Source organism: Amblyomma maculatum, chromosome 9 (assembly GCF_055883805.1).
Source record: "Amblyomma maculatum isolate TAMU_Amacu chromosome 9, ASM5588380v1, whole genome shotgun sequence".
NCBI lineage: Eukaryota > Metazoa > Arthropoda > Arachnida > Ixodida > Ixodidae > Amblyomma > Amblyomma maculatum.
The window spans coordinates 17,044,342-17,065,831 of record NC_139352.1 but is presented as its reverse complement, the minus strand read 5'-3'; the positions used below and the strand labels follow the sequence as shown (position 1 = coordinate 17,065,831).

General features: G+C 45.1%; 1 protein-coding gene across 1 annotated transcript; it reads left to right on the top strand.

The window, feature by feature from the left end:
* The first annotated feature begins 375 nt into the window (after positions 1-375).
* On the top strand, positions 376-20,260 carry LOC146178438 (cytosolic endo-beta-N-acetylglucosaminidase-like). The gene is made up of 9 exons (XM_084579972.1): positions 376-593; positions 2,723-2,871; positions 6,472-6,620; positions 7,966-8,283; positions 11,867-11,970; positions 13,194-13,302; positions 14,126-14,313; positions 18,473-18,691; positions 20,047-20,260. The coding sequence occupies exons 1-9, from the start codon at positions 376-378 to the stop codon at positions 20,258-20,260; spliced, it is 1,668 nt and encodes a 555-aa protein (XP_084436098.1).
* Positions 20,261-21,490: the final 1,230 nt, after the last annotated feature.

Below are 21,490 nucleotides of genomic sequence, written 5' to 3'. Positions count from 1 at the left end.
ACAACCGAGGAGGAGGAGGAGGAGCAGAAGAAGGCTGGTAACTTACGCTCTCGCCTGATACTCTTAAAGAATGAGTTTAAGTGTCCCCAATAATATAGCACCTTACACTAATAGGGCGTGATAGGGGTATAATGTAGCAGGCAAAAGAAGCTTCCGCCGTTGCTATCGTTTAACCAGAGTTAAACCACAATTAGTTTTTTTTTTTTTTTTTCAGTTCATTATGCCTATCAGAAGAGGAGAAAGAAGCAAAGGCTGATCAAGCCTTTCCGCTTTCAGGCGCCCGTGTGTCACAAGATTTCCGACCCGGAGGAGCGCCGGGGGCACCGCCACCTGTACTCCTGCACCACGTAGTAAGTGTCGTGGAGACCACCAGCCATGAGCGCCGTGGGTTCGCGGAAGTCCAGTCCTCCACCACCTTCCCGGTTGCCCGACCAGGAGGTGCGTCCACTCAAGACTCTGGACGAGCTGCTCGCTTACAAGAAGCAGCTGCTGTGTGCCCTTGAGCCCCTTAATGAAGCTGTCAAGCGAGGGGCACCGAATGACCCCAAGGTCCTCTTCTGCCACGAAGCGAAGGGCGGTTACCATGCGGACAGGTGGGTACACGGGGTGGCTCTGTTGGTTCTAATGTATACATACGCACGGACTGCGGGTACGAAGAGAGAAATGTTTCAGAGAGGATTAAGAAACAAAAGCGAATTCATGACATCAGAGATGATGTCGAGATTAAGAAAGGGGCTTGAGCAGGAAAAGGAAGGTAAAGGATGATATTCTAAGAAAACAATAAATTCCTTGCAAAGGGGATAATGGGAAATGGGAGATATCTTTTTCCCGCACTGAACGTTGTTCGCTGGATGATGAGACAGTGTGTCCATACAATGGGCAGCGCATTTCCGGAGAGGAGAATAATACAGAGAAAGGACGTGACGCATTTCCCAAGCTACGGTGCCTTTGGGCGAGGGTTTACGCTCGGTAAACAAAACGCGAATATCACTTAAAACTTGAACGTATTCAGAGGACCGGTAGCGTTGCGCAATGTTACAAATAAGCCTATATTCTGGATCAGCTGCCTGATGCTATGCGCGAGATGTTGGAAGCTTGAGGCGACGGCTGCGACATGTCTGTGGGTGCCTCTAGAAAAGTGAAGTTGATTCGCCTGATTTTGAGTCGACTTCACTTTTCTAGGAATCACTATAAACAAAATGGCCTGCGCAGGGAAATTCTCATTAACAGCATTACACTAATTCAGGACGTACAGAAAAAAAATCGCCGCTCTTCATCACGGTCAAGCTGCTGAAAAGATGTGCGCCAAGTTGCAGTACTTAGACGAAAACAGGAGTTTGTACATCTCAAGAAAAGTTTGTGAGGGCAACATTCTTCGGGTACCGGCTAACATTGTAGGATACTGAAGAGGGAAATTCATCTACGTTTTCGCTCTACAAGCAAGCTCTTCTAACATCCGTTTTATGTGTTGTCATGAGAGAGAGAGAGAGAGAGAGAGAGAGAGAGAGAGAGAGAGAGAGAGAGAGAGAGAGAGAGAGCATCCTCAATCTTGTAACCCATTTCATATTCTTTCTGAAAAGCGGCGCCATCTAGCCCGACTTTACCACCCAAGTGCTGCGAGCTTGCGCGGTGGGATAGCAAGGGACAGCTGCACGATAATGTGTCCCTCAATTTCCAGCTGACTTGGTTATGTGCATATTTGCACAGCTAGCATGAAGACATTGTTCACTCTAGCTACTTAAGGAGCTCATCTATGTTGCCATGTGTGATTCTGACTTCAGTCTGCTCTTTTTTTTTTTAAATATATCATTCTTGGTCGTCTTTAATTTGCTGACTCATCCTTCGCCATCTGTTTTTGCTTAGTCTTGCTTGTTCATTGTTAGTTTGTCGTGTTAAGCTTAGTCATACTGTCATAAGCAATTGTTGTCCGTACTCATCATTTGTATACATGTACCAAATCATCTACTGCTACTCCTACCGCCACTCTTATCCGAACTGTTTGCGTGTGCTGAAATGCATACACATTCCACGCTGAGGTTTCAGGCAGGTGTCGACAGATGTTCGACTTTCATGACATCGTTAATGTTTTCACTTAAAATTTTTATGAACCTTCAAACCAAATATGTCAAGGCCACATTGCCTAAAATTCAGTAGTGCTTGTTTCGTCATGCTGAGCCTTGCCTGTGCATCTCTTTGTTTGTGTCGATAAATGTTACTAGACATATGTCGATTTAATGAATATACGTGCAACAAATTCTATTCGTCGTTTGGGACAATCGTACGGGCTTCTCCCGCCTGGTCTCAAAATTTACTGTCAACTTTAAACCTAGCACTGTCCACAAATGCTGCGCTTCTGTCCATCAACCACAGCCCATCTAGTTATCACCGCCGCCGGATTATTCAGTACATCGTGAGCAGAAGTCAGCCAATGAACATTTTTTCTGTACCATGTGCACCAACTAGCTTCATCGTGCATTGTATCTGGTGTTGCTACCGCCAGGTGGCAATGTAAAGCTCGCTATGCCCCATGTCTTGAAAGGTATTGACAGGATGTGCACAAAATATTTCACGATACTATCTGCGTACGTTAATAGAATGTCTTGCCCGTGTAGCTATAACTGCAATAAAAAACAGCGGTCGTGCCTTACCGACATGTACTGGAGGTTTACTGTAGCTGTGCTCAATCGGCTGTATTCTTGTCTCTAACATCATGACTCTGTAGGTTCATCCACGGCTGCGATGATACCGACGCATATCGCTTCCACGAGTGGCAGAAAATCAACACGTTCGTTTACTACACGTACAACCTGGTCACCATCCCGCCCCCCGGTTGGATCTCGGCTGCCCACAGGCACGGCGTCCGGGTCTTGGGTGAGCAGTGTCAGCGCCCTCCGATCTTCCATGAAAAATGGGCTGTTACTTAGCCTGAAATTTTAGTGGTCACTCTTTAGTGTACAAAGGCAGCAACTATTGGTTGCAGAACGATTGCCAAAACCGCGTAGGCAAAGAGGCCTACAGTGGTCGATGTGTGTGCAGCCAAAAACGTGGCGCTTCCAATGTGCGGCCGTGGTGCAGCTGTCCCACCTTACTGTAGCGAATGCTTAAACATGAACTCGCGAGCACTGTGTTTAAGCAGCTTGATCCATGTTGCTGACAGATATATAGCGCAGGTCGTCGCATTTTCATAATAGTATGCAACTAAAAAGAAGCACGCACGCACGCACGCGCGCACGCGCGCACACACACACACACACACACACACACACACACACACACACACACACACACACACACACACACACACACACACACACACACACACACACACACACACACACACACACACACACACACACACACACACACACACACACACACACACACACACACACACACACACACACACACACACACACACACACACACACACACACACACACACACACACACACACACACACACACACACACACACACACACACACACACACACACACACACACACACACACACACACACACACACACACACACACACACACACACACACACACACACACACACACACACACACACACACACACACACACACACACACACACACACACACACACACACACACACACACACACACACACACACACACACACACACACACACACACACACACACACACACACACACACACACACACACACACACACACACACACACATGTTTTCAAGGCATCTGATTAAACGTAGTAGTAAGTGTCACACTGAAAAACTTAAAACATATTTATGTCGATATATATATATATATATATATATATATATATATATATATATATATATATATATATATATATATTATTATTATTTGATATTTATCACTATTTGATATTTAATCATACCAAACAACCAAGAGGTATCAAATTCTTTGGACTTACATAATTTGGTCAGATGTCTACCTCTTTACTTAGATAACTGGAAACGCTTTAGGAGCAAACTAGTTACTGTCATGGAAGAATTCTGTGTGGAGGTTACAGCTACTCTAGTACACTATAGTTACAGCAGACGAGCTGTCTCCGACTATAATATTTTGCTCTTTTGAGTAGATAAACTGAAAACAGTTATTGCTATACTCCGTAAAAGCTTTCTGTAGTTATGGAGTGGAAGGTATACGAGCGAGCCCCAACAACTTAAAGGCCTGTTTGTTTGACTCGTGAGCTGGTAAGAGCGGCGTGCTTCTTGAATCCGGCGTTTCGTACTCGTCGCTTCCGGTACATAGCGACAAAAAGCTTTCGCGATGCAGCTACTGCGCTTTCGACGATATTTCAGCGCCGCATTGTACAGCGTCTTACGGTGGTGGCGTCTGTGAGTTTTATTGCGAAGCAATACTACTTTAGCTATCATCTCAGCCCGTGCTATGCCGCGGCCGCATAGCCTCGCTTAAAAACGGGGCCCCATCTCACGCCGTCACCTTTCGCGGTGCATAGCCACGGCCGCGGCCTGACTCCCGCTCTTCTCGTCCAGCCCACGAGATGCCGCCTCCAGCCTATACGCTTCGGCAGGTTGCAAAGAGAAAGCATCAGCGGGCTACGGAGACAGAATAAGAACGAGAAGAACGGCTTTCCAAGCGACGAGCTCAAGATGCAGCCAGGCGAAAAAAACGCTCAGCGTCTTCGGCAGCAGAATCAACGGCAGAAGCAAGTGGGGAAGTTATAAGTTTTGCTGACAGTGTGGAATGTGCAACTCGTTCCAGCACTACTAGTTCGGAACGCCGGAACTACAGTGATCTATATTCTAGTTCACTGTAGCCGGAACGCAGCCAAACGGGAGCGACGTGCCCAAAAAACTTCGGAACAGCGACAGCAGAGACTCGAGAAGGAACGTGCGTATCGAGAGAGGCAGAATGAAAAGCGAGGAAAACGGCATGCTGAAGAAACACCCGAGCAACGAGAGGAACGTTTGAAGAAAACACGAGAGAAATCTTTCAGAACCCACGTATTGCTTCGCAATTACCAGGCTTAACCAAGCTAAGCCACAGCCAATTTTTAAAAATCTCGATATGGGGAATAGCCAGATTAGCATTCATGCATTTAAAATAGAACCCGTGAAATGAAGAAAAAAAAAGGAGACGGGAATATCTTTTCGCGCTTGGTGACAGCAGTGTCATCAAATGTGGAACTTGTGAATGCTGCCGCAGTCGGCGCTGTTGTCATTGTGGCCCAACCATGCGCAATGACGCTGGGGCAAACTGAAAGTAACGCAAATGTGCAGGCTTTCAGTGTGGAAAAGACCAGGTGCAGTGGTTCTCTGTAGCTATCCCGGGATGATGCTGAAACACAGATCAACATATACAGCCATCAGCCTGATAATCTACCTAGATATAAATAAATATCAAGAAAAACATAACTGACCGGAGCGCAATCATTGCCGGATGATGTACGCGCGGGAGACTATATATAAGAACGATACTTAGTGTACTGCGACTACTGTTTGGCGCACTGAACACAGTCAGGTCGCAGATGTATCAGAGACAACGCAGTCATCCATGGATATGAATAAGATACGTGTAACGTTATAAGCAGTGAGAGAGCAGAGTGCGTCAAAACACGGATGCGAGTCCATGATATTCTAGACAGAATAAAGCGTATGTGTAAAGGGGGGGGGGAAGGGGGAAAGCAGGGCATCTAATGAGGAAGAAAGCACGGTGAGCGATGGCCGTCAAGGTTGGCGAACTGAATTACAACCTTGGCGGGGGTGACACTAATTAGGTGAAGTTTGTGGATATCATTTGGCTGCAGTTGACATATTCCTCGGTTATTTGGAGATATTTAAGAGAGCCCTTTGTTGTGCAGTAGGCACGATCATGATGACGATGGTGAGCACTATCACGTTTCGCTAGTGCCACGTCTGTGAACACTGCTGTCGTGTCTCGCCATTGGATGGCTAGTCAGCTTTTTCAAATTGGCAGAACTTCTTATCAAATTGAAAAGCTGATATCTACAAACGATATATTCAGTGAATTTGGACATCACACTCGTCTGACGTATTGATGGTAAAAACTGTTCACTTCATTTCTGATTAAGATTTGATGAGTGAGTTTTTGCTGACATTCTAATTTAAATTCAGATGTTTGGATGACAAAGACCTGATCCTGCGTTGTTTTAATAAATTTCAACTAGTAATTTGTAAAAAGAAAATTAATGAAATTTCTAGTATTGCCTTCTTAAACATCACACAAATATTGCAGTAATAGGCTCTTGAACGCGCCGTAAAAATGTATTGCTAACTTCCTCTTAACATCGGAACTAGCTAAGTTTAAGCCCGCTTCAGCAAACACCTTCCGTCAACCTTATAAATTGAGGAAGAATTAGCAACGTTGAGAATAAGGCACAACAATCTAGATGAAATGTATGACAACCGGATGCAGTTTCTCGATCAGTATTAGCTGCGCGATAGCGAATCTTACTGTTTTTGCCATTTCAGGAACCTTCATGCTGGATTCAGCCAAGGGTCAGAATATCATCGAAACCATCAGAAATTCCGGTCTACTTCAGCAAGTTGCAAAAAAGTTGGCGCAAGTTGCTTCGCTTTGGAGGTTCGACGGATGGCTAGTCAGCATTCGATGCAGAGTGGTTAGTGTCAATTACTCACAACCTCCACGCTATTTGCATTCGGTGTAGACGTATAGGTCGTAAACTGTCCGCAGACAGCACCCAAATCGAATATGTCCTGATGTGGTATTGCAATCAGTGCAAATATGACGAGTAAGGTGTCGCTGGATTGCTTACGCACTGCCTATAGCGTATCGAAGCTTACTTCGCGGTGAGCAGTCATTTGCGTTATTTGACACTGCAAGCTGCATGCAATAAACTTCTGTCAGTGGTGATGCCTTTGTATGCCAATTAAGGAGCAGTTAGATTGCTCCTGTAGTTTAGAAAACAACTCTAATTACTGACTTTGAGCGGTACAGAAGAAAATAGTTCTGTAGATTGTAGAGCTTTATGCTACCTTTATTACGTATTCCGAAAGAAAGAACAGCTTTTAAAAGATAACGAAGAGTCTATTTTAGACGGCGCATTCTGTGCGTTCTTTTGTGTGTGTGCGAGAGAGAGAGCGAGCGAAAGAGAAATCTCTGACTACTTTCACTAGCTCCTTATTTATTGAGTTTGCTCACTCACATCTATGTCGGTGGTAATATCGATGCATCGGAAGCTGAACTGCAATCATGACTGATCGGCTAGACGAGCGTTTTCGTTTCTGCTGTTGCAAATGATTTTGTTGCTGGTGTTACAGCAATGATGCCCTTGTTGCGTATTTATCACTGGTCCATGTTCATCGAGGTTTTGTGGATAACTGACCAGTGCAAATCTAGACATTGTTTATTGAACGCAGTGCCCATCAATGGATATTTTTGCGTGCTAAAATTCTTGGGCCACGGAGCAGTTAATAATGTGACATTGCAGTGACAATGCCGAAGGCAACAGACGAACAGACATATATAGCACTGGAATAAACCCTTTATTGAGCTTACAATTGTTCCTGTAAAAGATTGAACTCGGCGGCGGCGGCGTTAGCACCATGCGTGCTCAGAGGTCATCGAAATATAGGCTTCGGTGTCCGATCTCAGCTTCACCGTGTGTTTACTTTGCAACTGGAGCCCATCGGTGTCATTTTGCTGGGGGGCGGTGTCTATTTGACGTTTGGTCGCTTCATCATAGGGTAACCTGGTATAGAGCGTCGTTGTAATGGTTGCGTCATTACCATTCGTCGTCGTTGGTGGAGGATTTACTTTCGGAAGTTTGTACATACACAAAACGCCGGATCTTCGGTGGTTTGTTTGTACACAAACAACGTAGTTCATATACATGGTTCAGGAAAGCGCGGAATAACTAGAGTGCACATATCAATAACTAAAGTGTACATATTAGTTACACACTTTATTGAGGTTTTCATAACTATTTCGTTACCCATTCTCAGGATGCCGGCTGCGTGCCTTTCATCAAGGACCTCCTTAAGGCCATCAAGATGGAGACCCACAGCACTGTACCCGGTTCGCTTGTAATCTGGTACGACGGCGTTGACGCGCGCGGAAAGATGATTCCCCACAACGAGCTGAACAAGAAAAATGTGGGATTCTTTGAACTCTGCGATGGCATCTTCCTCCACCTCCGATGGGCCAAAAAAGAGCTCCGGAGGTCGGCTCAGCTCGCAGGCGACCGCAGGGCCGATGTCTATGCGGGCGTCGATATGTTCAAGGCAAACATGTTCTATGCGAGTGGCTACGGATTGTCCGAGGTACGATAAGCGTTATCCATTACTGGTGCTGAATGGTATATGCCTGCTGCAAATCCTCTCGGCGACACCACTTCCCGCAAATAGCGCTTTTAGCCTTTTCATTGCTCAGTTGAGTCGCTTAGAGCTTATATAAGCTAGCTCAAAATTCAAGCCACGGAGTCTGCGATAGAACTGTGTGGTCATGAGTTTTCTTTTCAACCTTCAGGTGTTTGAATCCTCACGCAAACTATATTTGTCCCACTTCAAGCACGAAATACAAACTAATTGGTCTCAGGGATTTTGGACGAGGTTGTATATACACTCCCGCGTTAGAGGGTTATACCACTACCGTGCTTATATTTTTGTCCAATTTTATGTGCATTTTCTGGTAAAAGGTTTTTTTCGGGCGAGATGACCAGAAGAGTGAGGTTGCCAGTTAATTTAACATCCGCAGACTTGTCGCCTTTAAGGCGAGCCACTGTCCAACACGACTCAGAAGCTAACTCTCTGACCTAAATACTTTTTGTCAAAAGCTTAGGTTCACCTAGTAACGGTAGTGCAATTATTAAGCCCAAATCATGAATCGACGCCAGCATGAGCATGCGTCTCGAACACAATCTCGGCCTTTTTCATTCCGTCAAATTATGAATATTTTTTGTTCAAGTATTGTGGCACTGCGGTCGTACACTGTTTTTGATAGAGCCTGCCGTTTCATCATAGAGCCTATCATAAAAAGTGTACCTTAACAATGATGAAGCCGAATCACCTTTAAGCGCAAGCAACCCAAATTTCCCAACCCAAGAGAGGGTAACCGATAGTCGCTTAGGGTAAGAAACTGGATTCCAAGGGAAGGAAAGCGTAGCAGGGGGCGGCAGAAAGCTAGGTGGGCGGATGAGGTTAAGAAGTTCGCAGGGGTCATGTGGATGCAGCTAGCACAGAACCGGGTTAATTGGAGAAATATGGGAGATGCCTTCGCCCTGCAGTGGGTATAGTCAGGCTGATGCTGATGATGACGATGAACTCAAATTTCTAAGTAAGCCCCTTCACATCATAATATAAATACATTGGTGTTATTTATGAAATCATTGTACCTCGGAGCATTTTATGCAGATCGTTCCAAAAGAGCACTTTACTTTGGAATTGCTATACGACCAATGGGAGAAAATATGGGGTTAAGTTCTCAGTGCGCATCAGGGTCCGTATTTCGAGTGTGTGTCGGTTCCAGAAGTGTTGTTATCGCACTGATCTCGAGTCATCTGATGGGTGGAAACACCAGAACCGGATGTCATTACACAACTTCCCGTTCACGCGTTACCGCCAATCAGATGATTCGATGTCAGGGAGGTAACGGCACTTTTAAACAATGCAAATTAACAATAACGACCTTGGTTTCACGGCAGAGTGTTACGCAATCGCAGTATCCGTAGAAGAAATAATAAAGGGGAATGCTGAGAAAAGAGTCATCCACACCGATGTACTCATCCTAATCACACAGTTATACCCCAAGAAACGCCATAGAGCCCTTAGAATACAAGTTAAGAACCAAAAGACGCAGACGTGTGAATTAATTCGGCTGTGTGCTAAGCCAATACAGAAATCAGCGGCAGCGAGATAACTTGTGCATGTGTCGCAGGCGCTGGAAACGTTACAATAGATAAAGTATACATACGCCGCATAACGACACCAAAAAATTGCTACAAAGAAGACAAAAAGCGATACTGCAGGCTTCACGAGATAATGAACTGAGGCAATAATTCAAGAGTATAAATCGTGTCGTAATGAAGAGCGCTTCAGTGAAGCAATTTTATGACGTCTTCGTTTCAAAAACATCATTTGTACATAGCTCCCCCCCCCCCCCCCCCCCCACCCCTTCTTCATACACACACGAGATAAACCTTTATGTGAGCCACTTGCCTGCCTGCATAGTCCCCATTCCTAAACCTGAAGCATTCAGATCTGCTATTCTTCACCTATGTTAAAGTGCTTAATTTTTGGTTTTGTATAAATAATTACCACTTCATCAGTGCTGCGCCGATGACCCTGATAATGACCAAATAAATAAACTTATTGGAGGGGTGGCCAACCCAAATAAAATCTTACTTTCACGTATTAAGGATGAAAAACTAAGGACAAAACCTTTTCCACAGTTTTATTGATGCGTTGAATGAGATTCAACGCATCTTAATTTAGAGAAATTTAGAGAGCGAAATGATCTATAACTCGGAGTGGGAATGGTGTTGGTCAAATATTTAGGGGAAACCCCCAAGGTGGAGTAGACTTCTAATAATGGAGTAATTGCATATTGACATCCACCTAAGCGCAGCCATACGGCTACAAAAGAAAGCTGTACAGCTTTCTCAGCTTTCTATAACTACAAAATTTCTGAGAAAGCTGTCTAGTCTTCCTTTGTAGCCGTATAGCTGCACTTGGGTGGATGTAAATATGTAATTACTCCCTTATCAAATGCAACTGTTTCGCTTCTCCTGCGCGTTTTTTGAACCGAATTAGATTAGCGTTAGCTCAGGTAACACGATCGGTTTTGCATGGTTTTTGTGTGGTTTAGCGCTTGATTTTGGATTTTATTCGCCGGAACCTTGCCAACGACATAAGAAGTGATGTTGTAGCCTAAAGTTAAGCTCTAATCACAGTTAACTAATTAAAGTTTTTAAATAAGACCTGCAATTAGTCCAGTGTAGTTATACTCAACATAAGATATCCAATTATATATTACTTTAATATATAGCTGGTTGTTCAGTTTTTAATCAGAGTTAACTAATTAAGGGTAATGATTAAGACCTGCTAATTGGTCCGCGGCAACCAAACTCGACAAAAGCTATCCAATGATATAAGACGATGCTGCAGCGTAAACTTCAGTTTTAATCACATTTCACTAATTTTATGAAGGCGAAAGTGATAATTAAAACTGGTACTTCATTTTTAAAAAGAAACAGAAAACGCTCATTACTGTGGATAGTTTCACAGAGTGCAGAAGTCCTTCAATATATTTGGTATGGTAAAAAATTGTTGCTTAGTATGGTGATAAATATCATTTGCTGTTTTGTAGGAAGTCGCACTCTCTTCAATTCACTGCACTCTCAGCTTATTCGAAATTTGTCGGTGCAGTAAAAATAGTTAAATGTGAGAAGCTGAAATATTGCATATTTCTTTTCTCACTAATGTACAGCTAGAAGCAAAATGAAAGGGAACATGGGAGCGCGTGGCCTCCGCGCTTTGCAAAGCGCTGCCACCAACACAAGACGAGAATGGGTAGCACCTAGGGATGCTCGGAAAGAGCGGCCGACTAAGCTTACCTTGGGTGCGTCTTTACCACTGATTCTTATCAGCTGTCGGTGGCAGCGCATTTGAAAGCGTGGAGCGCATTTGAAAGCGTTCCCTTTCATCAATATGAAAGGGAACACGCGCTCCCGTGTTCCCTTTCATATTGATTCTAGCTGTAAGCAAGCGTCGCTAACCCTCTCACCCCCTTAGCACTGCTCGGAGCTCCTGCAACGATATATCAGACCTATTGGTAACGAATTCGATGATGCGCTAACTTCGGAGAAGTTCTCTTTCACGGTAGCGGTTTTTGGCTGTTCTTTTGCAGACAGTCGAGATGATCCGCACTTACGGCTTGTCGACAGCCATTTTTGGGGCCGGTCGCGTGTACGACAGGAGTCTGACGAAGAATTTCTTAAAGAACCAGTATAGGTGAGTGCTGGTACGTGCACTAAGGCACCATAAATGCTCTGCCGCAATGCACCGTGAAGTAGCTTGCACTTAGGCTCTTGAAACGGTTCCGCATGCTCCAGAATACCGGAAGTTTTTCTTACAGAACGTCACTAAATGTTTCGAAAAATAGTTTGTTTTTGAAAGTTTGCTACACGAACCGCCTTTCATGCTTTCATGTGTTCAGGGCGAAAGGCGTGACTGTTTCATGTTTGGAGCCATTCGAAATGATGTCATCAAGTTATCAAAGATTGTCTCCCGCCGACACGTTCACGAATTAACCACGCTGCACAGATGACATAGAGGATAAGGAAATACTGAAAGTCATTTTCTGTAGGTGCCGTCACTTTGGCTAATGTCCCATCTTTGCTGGAAATGGATTTTGACAACGAAAAGGGCTGAAACAACACGCGCGAGCACAACATCGCCAAAATCACGCTACGTACACGATGTCGAAGGGCGCGAGGAAATGGAAACACTGGCAAAGGTGTTTAGTTTACCTACTACAAAACCCATGCATTACTGAAGGGAGTATACTTAATTTGGCGACGGTTCTCACAAAGTGAGTAAAATGACACCAAAATACATGAAACGTTAATGTGTGGCAAAAATGCTTCCTTCAGTGGCTGCGAGAACGGGTACAAGGTATAGTTCCAGTCAGCAGGTGACCGGGTGACATCGTTCGAAAAGTTTTGGCATTGAGTTTGACAATTCCCGTCATACTGATATGACCGACGCTGTAGTAAACGTACTCTTTTGCGAACGGAAATTATGTCGAAAAGTGGCATGATCATGTATCTTAGGAAACAATCTAGCGATTGGTCTTCCGGTGAGATTCGGAAGAGGGAAAGATCGTCATCATTTATCACGCCACAAAATGAGTAAACGCAATTACATAAGAGGGGATGATATTAAACGCAGGCGCCGCTACACGAACGTCACCGAACGTCGCACAGCTTCTAACACACAATTATTACGACTGCTATTGTCGGAATCTAAGGCATAACTGCAAGCCATAAAGGGATTAAAATATTTCCCACAAGTTCTAGAGAAGTTACTTTTTAACGTCCACTGTCCAACCCTAGCCAACGTCATGATTCGTTTTTCAGGACATCGCAATAGAGTAATTAGTCTAACGGCATGCCTAAGTCGGCGCTGGCATTTTACCTGTTTCGAGCTCATGTCGCATCACCTCTCATGCGCAGGCTGTGGGACTTCCCAGACAAAATCTGTCCCGAATGGCGCCTGACTGCGTTACCGCTCTGCACCAGTTTCTGCCAGGGCGTGGGAAAAAAACTATTCTCGGCGGGCGCTGTAGGTGTCATTCATACTTTTTTTTTTTTTTTGTATTAGCCTAGGTCCCATATTTCGAGTTTTTGTCGCTTTCGCCATTTTTGCCCTCGTCTGATTGGTGGAAACATCAGAGCCGAGTGAAGTAAATGCGTACCGTCACTTTCGGTTCCGCCATTTCCACTTGTCAGGTGACTTGAATTGAGGATGAAAACGACACTTCTAAAAACAACGCCACGCGGAATATGCGTTATGACGCCCTGTGAGCGTTAGCAGTGTAGAAAAATTTGCGCTAGCTTTCATTGGCTGCGTATTTAGGGTCTTAGTGGCCCCTTTTTTACTTCTTTCAAGGATGCAGGATACTGGCAGGAAGATAATAGAATCCCAGAACGTGTGATATTTCATCAATTATATGAGTAAAGAAATATAAGCGACTCATGAAAGTCGTTAAGAGCACAATAATTTAAAGTTCTATTTTGAAACTAAACAAAATATTTTGCTGTCACAAACGCACATTCGTGCTCTGCAGAGCTTTCAGATAGCGGTATAGCCTTATTGTTTTACAGCTAGCTAATAAATAAGGAACTCTAAATTCACTAGTTTCATTTTGCAGTGCATTTGGTCGAAATCCATAGAGGGAGGTATTGGTAACGAGAGAATGACGACCAGCGGAAAGGATTATACGGAAACAAAGCTGAAACAAAATGCGCTGCCGCTCTTTTCTTGTTTGGTGTGGTTTCGTCAATTTTCGTGCTGTAAACGCTATAGTTCACGATGTGGACCGCCGGGTTTGAGTGGTGTGGGGCACTAGATGTGTATTAAGTTTGTCCCCTCTGCATCAACTCAGAAGCTGTCCAATAAGCCGTGGTTCAACCTGTCCAAGCAGCAGCTGCAGCCCCGCGATCAGGGGAACACACTGTGCAACACCTGCGGCTCGGCAACTGTGCACATGGATGACGCGTATGACGGGGGCAGCTGCATTCGCCTGCTGTTCAAGGCAAAAGAGCAGCACGCCGACGAGGAGCCTTACTTCAGGTACAACTCTTCCGTAAATGCTTGAAGCGCTAAACAGGGACCCACTGCAGCCTGTCCTCATTTCTGTTTTATTGCGAAAGCAATACTACTTGCACTTTCAAGCCTTCAGCATAGCGGGGCGGTGCATACCATTGACCTTTAGCTTCACCCTTGGTGTGACGTCATGCCATCTGCTGCAAAAACCGGGGGCCCAACGCGCGCCGTCAGCCATGCGAGGCGGTGCACACCAACGGCGGCCTAACTCCCGCTCCTTCCGTGAGGAGCGCTACAGACGGAGTGACGTCATACAGTTGGATAAATCGGGCCCTGGCTCATGCCGTCAGCCATACGAGTCAGAATCAGCCTGCTAGGACCCTGGAATTCACGTTACCCCCTATAGGCCACTAAGGTGCGTTCATACGGCTCGGTTAAAGCGGGGCTTTATTGTGGGCTGAGGAAGAAGAAAAAGAGAAGAACCTTCGGTCCCCCGCAGCTGATGCTTTCGCTCAATACTTGGTTCAGCAGCGTTGAACTCTTGTAATTTTTTATTAGTCACTCTGTCTTCTTTAGCGCTTCATTCTGCCAACGGAGTGAATCTCGTCCTCTTCTTTTCGGCGTGATAATTTCAGCTATTCACTCATCCAACTCTAAAAGTCATTAGAATTGAGATGTGCGTGACGAAAAATGCCCTGCCTGCCTATAATCATGTCCTCCGATTGGACAGAGTAGCGACATTCTCAATATGCGTCCTCTGTGGTCACGTGGTATACCCTACTAAAAATGGAGTTCTGTCAGCAGCCTGACTACCCACTGCACACCAGTCATCTATTATCTCGGCAACTAAACCTGTTTCTATGTAAGGTCCCGTTACCTTAATACACGCAACTTTCCTAATGACGTGCCCTCGACTATCTGCCACTGCTTGCTACGCTTGCATTTTCTTGGAAACCATTCAGTTACCCTTGGCAACCATCGACTATCTTTGCATTCACACTACCTGCTCTGTCCATATCAATTTCTCCTTCTTGATTTTGACTAGACTGTCGGTTGTTCTCTAACCGACTCTACTCCCGTCTCCTAACGTTACGCCTATCATTTTTCTTTCCATGCCTAGTTCGCTGTGCATGTCTTCATTTCATGCTGAACCATTTTCGATAACAACAATTATGTACTGCCCTATTTATCCTGGTAAGAAGCTCTCCGGCTGCATTTTCATTCTAGTGTTTTCCCTTTCCTGGTACGAATCCGCGGTCACACACTATCCTAAGAAGACGCATTTCCTTGCCACTTCCAGCGTCTCGGTGCCATCGTGAACTGCAGTTTTCTTCCCAGACTGACGAAAATTAGTGCAGCTTTGTGCATAATTTTTAGAACCATCGTGATGTTTCATTTGTCAATCATTGCTCACCCTTTGCATTTCGTCCCCTGAGATACTGAGTAAAGCAATGCCATCAGCAAATCGCAGATCCCTAGAGTACTCTGTATCGACTCTTATCGCGAGGTAATGCCAATCTCTGTATATGAATGCCTTCTGCAAGAAAGCGGAGAATAATATCAGATAACTTGTTTCTTCCTGCCTAAAACATTTCCTTATTGGTATATTTTTACTTTATGGAGAACTATTGGGACTCTATAGCCACTATAGATATCTTCCAGTATTTTAACATATGGCTTTTCTAACTCCTGATTTCGAAGTGCATGTGCAGCTGCTGAGGTTCTGACTGTATGAAATGCTTTCTTGTAATTCCCGGAGGCTATACAAAAATGTTACTTATATTTTGCGCAGCTCTTTATAACTTCACTAATGGTGCGAATGGATCGATTGTCAGTTAGCCTTTACGAGAGCATGCCTGATTTTTCAGTTCGTGAAGCATATAGACCGCTTTAATCTATGTTACCGCGGCCAGACACGGCCGCTGAAACTGCTCCTACGAAGCTCACGATAGGTACTTCTAACAGCTGTACCGCTTACCGCGTGCCGTAAGTGGCTTACGCGCTGATTGGCCCCTGCGTGCCGAAACCACCGCCATTTGACTACATTTGACTTTGAATGAAGCGTGGCGCCATCTGTGGCGCCATCTGTCGCACTGAGAGTGATCTGCACATGCGTGCTGACGCCCGTGCGGTAGCGGTAGACGGTAGCGCAAGCGTTGTAAGGTAGTAGGGAGATTTAGCATACCGCGATCCGCGATCCGCCACCGTGACCTTCTACCGCTCGTGGGCGGGGCGCACAAGCTAATTGGTTCCGATACGGCAGGTCAATGTGCCGGCATCAAGTATGTGGCGCCATCTATCGGCATCAAAGTGATCTGGGCGTGCGCAATGAAACGCGCGATGGCGGATCACAGTAGCGGATCGCGGATCACGGTGTGCTAAATCTCTCTAATAACGCTCGAACACGGCGGTTTCCAGAAGAAGAATAATCGTAGCTATCGTCGCAGCCGAGCATCTAGCGTGCAGACAACACATTCTCGTGGTGCGCATTGCACGTCGTCCGCTCCATCAATTTTCATCTGTACGCAAATGCCTTCGAACTTCCTATTCGGCTAAACTTCGTTAAAACCTCTCGAAAAAGCGTTGCCGTTGCCTTAATCAAAATAAAAAAGAACAAAAAAAAAAAACGTACCAGAAAAAAACATGAGACTGATTTTGTACCAAAACAGTGGCGCAATGGTTCTTGTTCAGCGTTCAGGATGGTGTTATACTATTTCAGTTCTGTGTCGAACCGATGACATATGTAACTTCTAATTCTGTGCCGCTCCTAGTAAGTGTAGGTGTTTACCGAGAAGTGAGACGGATACTGCGCCTTTCTGCCCAAATACCAAACTAAATATATTTAACACTTTGCCGAACTCTGCATACCATTATCTTAAAGCCTGAAAATTCGCGGAATGAAACTGAGGTATTGAAGGCGCTATAGCGTCTACTCTTACGACGAAGTTTAAGCGTGCTGCTAGTTTTTCGGCCCCACGGGGCACGAAAGATGTAAAGGAGGAGTTCGGGTAATAACATCCCCGGAAAAAGCTCCCATGAGAAAATGTTCCCGGAATAAACGTCCCCAGAAAAAACCCCTTTGCGAAGTAGGAAAAAATGTCCCTAAACCAGTTCAATAAATGTACCATAATGCCAATTTTTGTCTTCGGTTAATTCTTATATTTGCTCACACTTATTCTTTCCAGCAAGTTTTTTCTTTCAAGTTTTGTATAGTCCTTCATTCGCTATACGGCAAAGAATGCATTTCGTGCCGAGTTGCAGCAGTGTATGCTACAGCGCTTTCACCCGTTGGCTTGGAACTGACCAAACATCGAACTTATGCATTACGTCGATATTAATAAAAAATGATGGCAGCGGAAACCGAGTGGCCGGAGCGAAGTGAGCCTCTGTATTTTTTCTGCGCTTCAACAACAATCGGTTACGGCTCGGCCTGCATTCTTTTGTACTACATCATCTCCGTCACCAACGGAAATGCAGCTAAAACCCTGAACCACCTCTACCGGACCGATTTGACCCTCGTCACCGGCATATCCGCAAGGGTGTTCCAATAACAACTTTTGTAACGGCCGGTTCCGCAAGACCTTGAGTGCGCCCAGTCGATTGTAACGTCTCTAATAAGAAAATGCACTTAGCCAGTTAGACTTACTTTGATAAGTACTCAATGGGCTGGGTAAGGAGGCCCCGCGCACCGTATAAAACTAACCAGGTGGCATGCTGTGGTGAGATCTTTAACCACGCTTTTTGCCATGCCTTCCGCAGTTTCTGTAAACATGTACAATCCGGAAAAGTTCATTTTTAGTATGAAGTTTTGCTTTGGGGATGTTTTCTCCTAGGCGCCGCTCCCTCGGGAGCCTTTTCTTCCGGGGACGTTCTTACCGACCACGCAAAAGGGTGGCGTGAACATTCGTTGTTAGGTGAACGGATTTCGCGTTTGAATTCAGCGTATATAGATAGCCACATGACGCACAGATAAATGTTTTATTAAAAGTCAACGCAGCAACGCCAAAGACGTAAGCATTATGTGGAGAGGTCGCAATGGTTGAAGTTTGCGGGTACGAGTAATATCGAGTTGAGAGCTGTCATGCCTGCTGGCTATTCTCTACACGGTGCGTTCGAACGCCTCCGGAGTCGTTTGAAACAAATCGTTCTCATGAATTTGTCTACATGCCAATCTGGTCGTCCGCAGGTTGTTTGGCTGCGACTTCCCGTTGGGTTCGCTTACCGTCAGCTACGCTTTCAAGGTCTTCAGAGACACCCAGCTCGCCGGTCCAGACGTTGCGCTCGTCCTGAAGGTCAAGACTCCCTCTGGAGAGACGGAGGACTTTTTTCTTGGAGTCACCGTCTCCCAGCTAGACGACAATAACTACTTGATCAGGCGTGAATGCCAGGCCATTCCTGACGCTGCGTTGAGCGATCAAACAGATACATGGTGTACCAGGTGCGCAAGATACCAAACCTACAAGGTTGATTTCTTCCCGCGAAAGCATATGCCAAGCATATCAAATTGATGGAAGTGCTGTTTACAAAGGCCTCGGCTGACGGCAGCGACGGTACATGGTGACAACTCGAATCCTATAACTGAAAACAAAAACATTGGCTTAGCTCTGACTTCCTAACACCGGCCGCTCTATTATGTCTTCAGGAAGCGGCAAGTGAGGAACCGTGAGTACACGGTGCGATCGCGTAATTCACCCTACATGTTTTCGGTGGTGCAGCATAGGCCTGAGCAACCTCATTTAAGACGGTTAACCAGTAATGTTTCCCAGAAAAGAGCAGATAGTAATAGCTTGGAAGGACGTGCTGCCCGAGAACCTGTCCTTGGCCAGCAATATTTTTCCCCTCTTGATTTTTACTTTCTTTAAGTAAACCACCACGATCACGATTCGCGAACATGCACGCTTAAGTATCAAACGGAAGTTTGAGGAACGAAGGCTGGGCTTCTGTCGAAAAATAAAATGGCTGTGGCGGTTACGCAAGCGAAAGCTTTTTTTTATGCTGTGTTGCTAAGCCAGATCGACTCATCCCTACCAGTAACTAAATACATAGCATTAGTGTCAACGTCAGCCGGATCATCAAACTCATCCCGTCATCTACGAGACCGTCCCGACGGTGTAGACGGTCCCAGTTGACTTGCTTCTTCCATAGCAAGAAACGGCAAGATGGCAGTGTGTATGCACGCTGATATTATATACGTACTGCGTTATGCATCCTGATGATCATCAGATTAAGCCTGTTGTCTACGATACGAACTCGAAGCACTGGTTCCGGGATGTGGCTTCTCTCTGGCTCTTTGCAAACGCCAAGCAAACGCCTCGCGCTTTTATTTAGTGGTGGTGGTGGTGGTTATAGTTTGGGAAAGGGGTACTGGTCGCGTCTTATGCTGGTCATCTTTGTGGCATCATTCTTTTGTGCCGTTAAAACCCCTCAATAAACTAAATGTAGCGCCAATCGCCTCTCTCCTCCTTCAGCGCCGACACTTCTCTCGCATTTCGACCGTAGCTCCATCTACAATGGTGAAATGCAGCAGGCGCTCTCCGGAGCAGGCGCTGATAAAGGCGCTGGCGCCTGTCCTCACCTGAGCATTTCAGCTTGCATTTTGTTGCAGTGTGTTCACGTTGAAATGTTATTCGCTGCTTAAACATCAATACAGAATGTCCAAAGGGATTTTGCGCTAAAATAGCTCTCATGGAGCAATTGAAATCATCTCACTTGCATAACGCTGCCTTGATCACAGTCTCTCACTGCCTACGTTTGCTGCAGGGATTATTACGTAGAGGACAAGAGGGGTGGATCCACCCTGATCGAGATCGGCCTTCGTCTCTTCCCTGCCGGTGCGGATAAGATCTCCTGCTTGCTGGGCCACATCGAAGTGCGGCGACCCGAAGAAGAGCAGACTGGCACCTACGATGCTTACTCTGATGAGGAGGACTCGTGGGAGGAGGAGCAGGAATGGAAGCGTCCTCGGATCGCTTAGTTCGATGGAATGGCGGGTGCCACTCTGACCACCTCTGAGTAAAATTAAATGCTCTTTTTATTTGCACCTAGCTTGTTCTACGTTTGATTCGTTCCCTTCGGGGATTTTACTGCGACAGACACTTTTTCCGAAGAGAATAACGTTTAGGAAGGGGTCTAGACAGCAAGACGTATCGTTCGTGCTTGAAAATTTCTCTAACTACTTCCAGCAATGCTTACAACACTAATTTGCACAATACTGAAACGATTCTGTGCAACATTTAGCCCTATGCGCGAAATAAACAAACAAATGAATAATTTATTAATTAACGAACGAACGAATGAATGATTGAATAAATGAATGAATGAATGAATGAATGAATGAATGAATGAATGAATGAATGAATGAATGAATCTTTTATTGCAAGGGAAATGGCTCTCTGCCCCTGTTCGGAATTGGGGCGCAGCAGCAACCTATTTTTGGTCGTTGGCTACAATTCCGACCTGCGCGTTGTAATTAGTCTACCTCTCTTAATTTACTCGAACCAGGCTAATCTCAATACCGTATTTCGCAATGACATGTCGTGTTGCTTTGCTGGATCATCCTGTGAACCAGGGCGGTCATGCCATTAAGTGGTATGCGCGGTTCGTGACAGTGGGTGTATCGGTTGGGTATGAGTGTTATGTGCCTAGCGACAATATTGCTTCTCTTATGATGATATCTTGTGGCCGATTAAGCTCTCTCTTAGTATCAGGCACCGGGTCTGGTATTCCTTCCAGTAGCATATGCCTGCTGTATGTTTTATTGCGAAAGCAGTACTACGCCATATTTCGGCCCGTCGCGTAGTTCGTGGCCGCAGTCACAAAGAAAAAGAAAAAGAGAAAGAAAAAGGAAAATAATAAGAAGAAGAAGAAGAAGAAGAAGAAGAAGAAGAAGAAGAAGAAGAAGAAGAAGAAGAAGAAGAAGAAGAAGAAGACGAAGAAGAAGAAGAAGAAGAAGAAGAAGAAGAAGAAGAAGAAGAAGAAGAAGAAGAAGAAGAAGGAGAAAGAGAAGAAGAAGAAGGAAAAGAAGAAGGAAAAGAGGAAGAAAAAAAAAGAAGAAAAAGAACCAGAAAAAGAAGGAGAAGAAGAAAAAGAAGAAGAAAAAGAAAAAGAAGAAGAAGATCACCCGCAGCTAATGCTTTCGCTTCATATTCGGTTCAGCAGCGTTGAACCCTTCTCATTTTTTATTTGTTGTGCAAGTATGCCCTGG

Excerpts from the sequence above, each read along its gene's own strand:
- LOC146178438 (XM_084579972.1), top strand. The coding sequence starts at position 376 with ATGAGCGCCGTGGGTTCGCGGAAGTCCAGTCCTCCACCACCTTCCCGG. Across the intron at positions 14,314-18,472 it reads GACGAGGAGCCTTACTTCAG|GTTGTTTGGCTGCGACTTCC; the intron begins GTACAACTCTTC and ends GGTCGTCCGCAG. Across the intron at positions 18,692-20,046 it reads CAGGCCATTCCTGACGCTGC|GGATTATTACGTAGAGGACA; the intron begins GTTGAGCGATCA and ends CGTTTGCTGCAG.